Source organism: Notolepis coatsorum (assembly GCF_963971535.1).
Source record: "Notolepis coatsorum genome assembly, chromosome: 17".
Taxonomy (NCBI): Eukaryota; Metazoa; Chordata; class Actinopteri; order Aulopiformes; family Paralepididae; genus Notolepis; species Notolepis coatsorum.
The window spans coordinates 19,266,626-19,275,941 of NC_140181.1; the positions used below are offsets into that span (position 1 = coordinate 19,266,626).

The following is a 9,316-nucleotide window of genomic DNA, read 5'->3' on the forward strand; positions in this document are numbered from 1 at the left end:
ACCTCATAATCAGCCTCTCTCTCTCCTTTACCTCATAATCAGCCTCTTTCTCTCCTCCTTTACCTCATAATCAGCCTCTTTCTCTCCTCCTTTACCTCATAATCAGCCTCTCTCTCTCCTCCTTTACCTCATAATCAGCCTCTCTCTCTCCTCCTTTACCTCATAACCAGCCTCTCTCTCTCCTCCTTTACCTCATAACCAGCCTCTCTCTCTCTCCTTTACCTCATAACCAGCCTCTCTCTCTCTCCTTTACCTCATAACCAGCCTCTCTCTCTCCTTTACCTCATAATCAGCCTCTCTCTCTCTCCTTTACATCATAATCAGCCTCTCTCTCTCCTCCTTTACCTCATAACCAGCCTCTCTCTCTCCTTTACCTCATAACCAGCCTCTCTCTCTCTCCTTTACCTCATAACCAGCCTCTTTCTCTCCTCCTTTACCTCATAACCAGCCTCTCTCTCTCTCCTTTACCTCATAACCAGCCTCTCTCTCTCCTTTACCTCATAACCAGCCTCTCTCTCTCTTTTCCTTTACTTCATAATCAGCCTCTCTCTCTTCTCCTTTACCTCATAACCAGCCTCTCTCTCTCTTTTCCTTTACTTCATAATCAGCCTCTCTCTCCTCCTTTACCTCATAATCAGCCTCTCTCTCTCCTTTACCTCATAACCAGCCTCTCTCTCTCCTCCTTTACCTCATAATCAGCCTCTTTCTCTCCTTTACCTCATAACCAGCCTCTCTCTCTCCTCCTTTACCTCATAACCAGCCTCTCTCCTCCTTTACCTCATAACCAGCCTCTTTCTCTCCTCCTTTACCTCATAATCAGCCTCTCTCTCCTCCTTTACCTCATAATCAGCCTCTCTCTCTCCTTTACCTCATAACCAGCCTCTCTCTCTCCTCCTTTACCTCATAACCAGCCTCTCTCCTCCTTTACCTCATAACCAGCCTCTCTCTCTCCTCCTTTACCTCATAACCAGCCTCTCTCTCTCCTTTACCTCATAATCAGCCTCTTTCTCTCTTTTCCTTTACCTCATAACCAGCCTCTTTCTCTCCTCCTTTACCTCATAATCAGCCTCTCTCTCTCCTCCTTTACCTCATAATCAGCCTCTCTCTCTCCCTCCTTTACCTCATAATCAGCCTCTTTCTCTCCTCCTTTACCTCATAATCAGCCTCTCTCTCTCCCTCCTCTGCTCGTCTTGCAGTGTCCTGTGTCTAAAATGATGGTTGAAAGCAGGACATAAGTGGAGACAACAGACCACACATGAGTTGCTTAAAGCGGTCGACACCAACACTTCACAAACACGTGGTCTCGTCGTGTATCGTGACAAAATACAGTATGAAATATCAACGTCATCATGGAAGGTTACAAGAATAGCCAATCTTACAGTTTCTCTCCCAATCACTCGCCACGCACACACACAGCAAACAGGGAAGAATCTATAGCATGCTTGTTCCCCAAAAGCGCACGACCTGAGCGAGTCCTGTTGCAGAGCTTACAGATGGGAAGAAATCTTTTGAAACTTAAAAATGCATTGTTTTGCGCCTATAATTAGCAAATATCTTTTTTAAATATTTGTATTTCAATAGAAAATAAATAATCAACTAAAATACAATTAATATCAGCCATAAAAGGGCACTTCTTGACTCTGATGGCAAAAGGGTCGGTGCTCAAGCTTCGGGCCCTATGTGACACGTGTCTGCCCTTTTATAATACACCACCTTTATAATGCATCACCTTTATAATACATCACGCACAGCTGGTCATATTCACCAATGTCAAGTTTCCAATATTAAAGGAGCTGGAAGTGGTATTTCTTGTTAAAATGTGTGTTCAATAGCTCGACATTCCAACAGCCGTCACTGATACAGAGTGTCTGGTCAGTAACATGGGTCTCCCAGTCCCTCCGCTCTGCAGTAAACACAAAATTAATTTCTGGTATCATTTCCCACTTTATCCAACCAGGAGAGAGAACCCCAGCTATTTGTACTTATTTCAAGAAATCTTGCCAAGCCACATTTGCTTCCTGCACTGGTAGATTATACTTGTTTCAAGGACAATTTGAAAAAAAAATATTTTGTGTTTATTGCAGAGCGGAGGGACTAATGTTACTGACCAGACAATCGGTGATGGCTGTCAGAGTGTAGAGCTATTATTTTAACAGAAAAAAACACTTACAGCACCTTTTAATGTTTGTTTGCAGTGTTTTAACCCTTTCACTACCACACTACAGAAGGTTAACCTTTCACTACCACACTACAGACGGTAGTTTTATTTATTTATTTTACGTACTTTTGACTTTTTCTATTTTATACTTTTTATCTATTTTTATCTAGCACACTCCCAGGGGCTCATACAGAAAAAAGCATTTCATGATAAAGTATTCTGTATTTTACTATGACAATTAATAAACAAACTTAAAACTTGAACTTGAAAGGGTTAACCTTCTGTGGTGTGGTTATGAAAGGGTTAACCCTTTGTCGTGTGGCAGTGACAGGGTTAAGGACCGAATGTACCATCTTGTGTTTTGTCGACAGAAGGCAAAGAAGAGGGAGCGGAGTGACGCGAGCGGCGAGAATCCTGACGCAGAGCGGGAGCTCGCGGCACTGCAGGGTGAGACACACTGAGTAGGAGGATCTGCTGGAACGAAGCGTTTAAAAAAAAAAACACACACACACACACTGTATGACTCAACGCTCACCCCCGGTGTGTGATTCCCAACTCCCTCATTCAACATCGTTCACCGCCGGTAGAATCTGGTCATCGGTGCGCGAGCGTTTACAGAAACGGACCCCGGCGTGTGAGTCAGAATCTGGAGGGATCGCGGTATCGGGAACGGTTGGCGAGATAACCCGACTATACTCGGGTATGACCATTAAAGAGTTAATAAAAAAACAATAAAAACATAAACACTTTAGCCTAAGTACATTCTCAATATCTTTAAAATCTCACATAAAAACACACAAAGGCTCTAGCCACAAATACAATACTAACTAAACTAACTAACAATACTAACTAAATAAATCAGTAACTCAACTGTATTTCATTATTCATAACAGCATTTTTCAACTTTTTCTTAAAAGTAAATTTGTTCCTGATCATTATCTTCACAGGTATACAATTCCAGTATGCAGCAGCTCTATACATTACGGTTCTCTTAACTCATTGGCTGCCAGCTATTAGCCTTATCCTGTGGTAGCTACTGCCACGCTGTAAACGATGGGAGTTAGTCACCTTGTTTGTAGAGCTAAATCTATATTCTATATAGCCATGGATACAATACTATAGTCATTTGACATTGAGTTTCTTCCGGTCAAGATGCAAAAAAAGAGATAATTTTTCCATTCATACGTTCCCGTGTTATACCGTGGTGAATATAAGTATGGTTTTAGAGCGGTCTAGGGTAATTCATGAAATGCTTGGTTATGGCAGTATACGTCGATTCCATTGTAGACGTTGCCGTTTCTTGCCTGAACCCGCTATTGTTCCGGAATCAAATCTACATTATAGCTATTATGTTCCATCATGAATGCATGAAAGGGGGGGGGGGGGGGGGGGGGGGGGCGTTTCTGATTATTTGATTGTCAGTAACGGCATTCGCATTGAACACTAAAACCGGTTATCAGCCCGATCGGTACAAAAGCATAGCAGGATCAAGCTAAAATTGATGTCAAATCGCCCTTACCTGTGGCCGGGAGTAATCCAAAAATAATATTCCAATTGTTTGATCACCATCTGGTATATCCAATGTCCATTTGCTCGACTGCATAATCCACCATAACATATGGATCGGAGATATTTGACGCGGTTCGATGGAACCGGGACAACTGTTCGCCTTGCCCGAGAAGGAAAAATGAAACCCGAGACCTGGGGCCATCCCACAGCCCAGGATACAATGTTAGAAAGGGTGCTTGATACCGCCGTCTAGCGTGATGCAGCCGGTATTGCACCTAGGCATTCTCAATGCGATTCCCAATGTTAACCCCGAGTCAGTGGGCCTGTAATGAATATAAATATCGAATAAAATAAATAACGATCAAATAACGAGTATACTCGTTGTTGGCGTTCAACGATTGGCGGCCAATAACGAGTATAAACGTCGTTGGCGGGGAATGAGTTAAGTGCATTTGTTCTTGGTAGAGGTAGTGTGATAGTAAAGGGTTAACCTTCTGTAGTGTGGTAGTGAAAGGGTTAAAGAAATAAAGCATTGCTCCTTCTCCTCTTCTGTGCTCCAGACCCAAACCGCCCAGAGGGATGTGGTCCTTCGGAACCGCAGGCCCACCACGGGCATTCCCACGGCTCGCCCGAGCAGGGACAGTCGGGGATAGGGAGCTTGGTGTGGATGGTTGCCATGGGTGACGGGATCCATAACCTAACTGATGGACTGGCGATCGGTGAGGATCCTTTAGGTGGTGGGGGGGTGGGGGGGGGAGGGTCTGGAGGGTATGACTTGTTATATAACCTGTTTGTAAAGTAAAAGGTTACCGTGTTTGGCTCAATTTCATTCAAAAGGTAAACATAAATGGCCGTTTAAGATATTCCTTTATTATTGATCCAATTCGGGCGCCATAGCAGCTAAACGTTTTAACATCGACATTTTGAGGAAGACCCTATTTCCGGAATTGATTGAAAGGAAAGGAAATGGAACCAAACCCTGGCTATGAGGTCACTGAGGTCACTGTCCTCTCTCTCTCGTCTGCAGGCGCAGCGTTCTCCCAGAGTCTGACTGGAGGTCTGAGCACCACCATCGCCGTATTGTGCCACGAACTACCCCATGAACTAGGTACCCCACTATTTTACCTTTCACCTTTCTCTGTTGTAGCGCAAGCTTCCAGTGTTTCCCCTAGGATTTTTTTCAGGGGGGGTGGCAGGCCCCCCGAAACTACTAGTGTTGTCGCGGTGCACGGATACGTGGCGTCAACAGTGTTGTCATAGACGCGCGCAGTAAGGTGGTTGTTAGTATCAGTGCATTTCTCTACACTGAGCTGAAATTAAACTATTGCACATAAATTAGGTAAATAAATATGAAAGATTTTTACAACACATAAATTTACTTATTTACAATTATACATACAGTAGTGACAACACACATATGAACTATTTACAATACAGGGAGGCACATACAACACTCATAACTATTTACAACCAGTGTCAGAGTGAGCGCACTAAAATTGTTCGGAAATACAGTGCACACTGGACGCTCTGACCGAAGAGTCAGTTTATCAGAGCGGAGCAGATGAATTTATTAACTCACCTTAACTAGGGCCCTATGAAATCCTTTTTATTTTTTCCTGTTTTCGGATATAAAAAAAAAATATATATATATATATATATAGGCCTATAACAAAAAAATATATATATATATATTTTTTTTTAAGCTTTCAGTAGGGGCGGGGGATCCCGTTGGTGGGGCGGGCCGCCCGTCAAGGCAATGTCAGGGGAAACGCTGGCTTCTCAGGGATTAATTTAATTTAGTTTAATTTCAAACCTTTATTTTAACTTGTGAGACACTGACCCCTCATTTACAGCGACGATGAGCTTACAAAACAAAAACAGTTTATCAGCAATTTCATACTTATAGGCACAATAAATAAGAATAAACAATAAAAAAATAAATCAGCTAAGACGGTTAAAAGTCGACAGTGGTTGGATATCATACCTTTTTAAATGCAGAAGAATACAGAAGAACCTTCAGCTTCAGAGTCAGTCAGAGGACATTCCAGGTGTTGGAAGCATCAAAGGAAAAAGCAGTTCCTAGTTCAGAGCAAACTGGAGGAACGCTAAGAACCAACTAGTAATGTGACTGTGTAGAATAGGTTCCAAGATTCCATTTGTGATGTAAGAGGGAAGTTTACCAATAACTGCTTTAAAAATTAAGAAATACCAATGATAGTTACGCCTTTCAACCAGAGAAGGTCATCTTCCCCAAGGAAGGTGTAGTGGAAAGTCTATAACGGTCTTACATACAGTATATTCATAAATGTATTGCATATATACAAATTACATTTATGGCATAATAGTGACTGCACACAGAGAATATCCAACATCCTGGTTTATGTCAAAAGCACCCATTATCTGTGTGATTCAGCTTTAGTATGACCACTTGCTAGAGAACACAACAACATGACCTCCTCAGAGCACTCAAATCAAAATCAAATAAAACCGCGAGGGCATAATCCACCACAACCAATGACCGAGATGGCAAATATTGGATCGATAAGAGTTGTTTTATCATAGCAGGTGTATTCAGACACAACAGTGTATACAAGATGTGTGATTCATGTTATTCTGTTGTCAGCAGATGAACGGGGAAAATTAAGGTTTTGTTATCTCTTTGGGAAATTAGCATTCCGTCTTCTCCAAAGAGAGAGACGAGATAGATAGATACCAGTTTCCTCACTGTGCATTCAGTAGAAAGCTATCTGGCTGCACGTTAGCCTAGCTTAGCACAATGAATGGAAGTGGACAGTGCCAGTTAGCCTAGGCATTGTCCAACTAACACCTCTCCCGAAGGCTAACCGGCACTGTCCGCTTCCATTCATTGTGCTAACGTAGGCTAACGTGCAGCCAGATAGCTTTCTACTGAACGCACAGAGAGGAAACTGGTATCTATCTATCTCGTCTCTCTCTGGAGAAGATGGTAAGCTAATTTCCCAAAATGTTGGCGTGTTCCTTTTAATGAATGAGAAAGGTGATCATCTATAGCTGACCTATCTCAAATCCTGCCCTCGTTTCAACTGTTGCTGTGATTGGAGGATCAGCGAAAGAGCGAAAGAGGGCGGGGCTGAACCTGCAGTATAAATATGTATAATATATATATAATATAATACGCAGTATGCTCTGTGATATAGATGCTGTGTGAGAAAAAGGTGCAACCCTCTACTTTTCCAGGTGACTTGGCGGTCTTGTTGGGAGCAGGATGGCCCGTTCGTCGACTGGTTCTCTTCAGCATCTTGTCGACCCTGCTGGGCTTCCTCGGCCTCCTGGCGGGCTCCGCCCTGGGCCACCACTCTGCCCAAGTCACCCCCTGGGTCCTCACCATCACCGCCGGGGTATTCCTGTATGTGGCCCTGGCCAATATGGTAAGCGTTAACCCTTTCACTACCACACTACAGAAGGTTAACCCTTTCACTACCACACTACAGGTTAACACTTTCACTACCACACTACAGGTTAACACTTTCACTACCACACTACAGAAGGTTAACCCTTTCACTACCACACTACAGGTTAACACTTTCACTACCACACTACAGAAGGTTAACCTTTCACTACCACTACAGACGGTTAACCCTTTCACTACCACTACAGAAGGTTAACACTTTCACTACCACACTACAGACGGTTAACCCTTTCACTACCACACTAGAGACGGTTAACCTTTCACCCTCCCACCACCTCCTAATGTACATTTCCCATTATGCATATATTTACTGTTAGGATCTCTGTTTAACAGTACTGTATATTTGCATATCTTGTTGTATGTCACAAATGTAACAGTACTGTATATCTGTATGTCATAAATGTCATGATTAGATTAGATTTTTATATCTGTATATCTGTATGTCATTATGAATTGAAAATGGGGGACCCTGATGTAAACAAGACGAAGGTCTTTCTCTGGTCTGCATCCCCTTAACAATTGTGTATTGTACTGTACCATTCTGCAATCTGTTAATACAGTTTTCAATCAATCAATTCACTACCACACTACAGACGGTTAACCCTTTCACTACCACACTACAGAAGGTTAACCCTACACTACTGGATGTCATCTATATGGAAATCTCTCCGTGGGTCCTCCCCCAAGATTTGTTTTGAGCATCGAACGCTTGCTGCATTCTGGTGTACTTTTATGAGGCACATCTGCAAGGCTGAGATGGTACCATCTCAACCTTGCAGATGTGCCTCATAAAAGTACACCAGAATGCAGGAAGTGTTCGATGCTCATGGTACGGTCCTGTCTGATGCACTACTACTATACACTATGAATTGAAAATGGGGGACCCTGATGTAAACAAGACAAACGTCTTTCTCTGGTCTGCATCCCCTTAACAATTGTGTATATTGAGCCATACTGTATTGTACCCATTCTGCAATCTGTTAAATAAAATTCTCATTCATGGTAGTCCTGTAGGGGTGTCTGAAATTGTTGGTTAATAATATAGTTACTACTAGGTACTGTAAGAATGTTTTGACCCCCTTTATTTTGTTTACCTCTTTTGGGGAGGGGGGATATTAATCATATATTAGCTATATTTTGGGGGCGACAAATGTACCTCTTCTCAATATTGAGGGGGACATAATTGCTTTGGTCATTGAAAGCTATACATTTCTAGGATTCCCAGATAGAATTTTGAGTAAACAAAGAAAAAAATAAAAGCTCACAACACAAAGGTTTAAGATGTAAATATGCTACGTCTGTTCATGTTAACATTAGATTCCCTCTTCTCGCTCTTCATCCCAACAGATGCCTGAGATGCTGCGCGGTGATCCGGGTCCAGTGAGCCCCCTGGTTCGCTTCTTGCTGCAGAACCTCGGTCTGCTGGCAGGGGGCGCCATCATGCTCTGCATAGCTCTATTCGAGGACCATATTGCATTCAACTTGGGGGACAGTTGATACGAAGCGTTGTGTGTCTCGGGAGAGTGAAATAATTACATCCCCTTTTTCTATTTGTTTTTATTTTAAAGATAATGTGTCAGCGTTTGGGCCAACAGTTAGGACTCCATAGAGTTTATTTAGAAATGACTACGACTCGAGTGACGGAACGCCTGACTCACAGTGGGGAGATGAGCCACCGTGCACGGCTTCCAAAACCATAAATATATATATATCTATGTCCAAAACCACCAGCAACAGGCATAGACCACCGCCACACTTCCGGTGTTTTGAGCCTGTGGGAGAGAGCGGGAAGGGGCGGGGATAAAATGAATGAGTGTTGATTAGAGCCTTGACATAAGTGGTTGTAGCTACGGCCTCCCCCTCCCCCTCACGAGCTCCATGTAACGCGGAAGTGCAGTGGTCTATTTTCGGGCGACGCACTCTTGGGCTGCCTTTAATATAGACGCCGACGGGACTGAACCAATGAACACTTTGCTCAGACAGCCATGATGTGTGCCGCTTGGTTCTTGAAATGTTTCTCTATACTTTGTGATGCACTGCAGTTCTTTTTTGTTTTTGTTAATATGAGATATTCCTTTATTGATCCCCTTGTGGAAATTCTTATTTTAATGTGTTAACTTTTAACTAGTTTTCTAATTTTAATAATTCAGAAAGTCTGATCTTGAAAATGCTACATTTGATGCCATTGTGTTGGATAATTG

At 42.7% G+C, this 9,316-nt stretch overlaps 1 protein-coding gene across 1 annotated transcript in view; it reads left to right on the forward strand.

Annotated features, from left to right (window-relative positions):
• slc39a5 (solute carrier family 39 member 5) overlaps positions 1 to 8,612 on the forward strand; it is a gene marked incomplete at both ends in the record, with an annotated part of 33,662 nt that extends 25,050 nt beyond the window's left edge. The window contains 5 exons of the mRNA XM_084333365.1: positions 2,530 to 2,605; positions 4,228 to 4,386; positions 4,695 to 4,775; positions 6,884 to 7,074; positions 8,463 to 8,612. Coding sequence (XP_084189491.1) covers positions 2,530 to 2,605; positions 4,228 to 4,386; positions 4,695 to 4,775; positions 6,884 to 7,074; positions 8,463 to 8,612 — 657 coding nt within the window. The remainder of the gene's footprint in view (positions 1 to 2,529; positions 2,606 to 4,227; positions 4,387 to 4,694; positions 4,776 to 6,883; positions 7,075 to 8,462) is intronic.
• Positions 8,613 to 9,316: the final 704 nt, after the last annotated feature.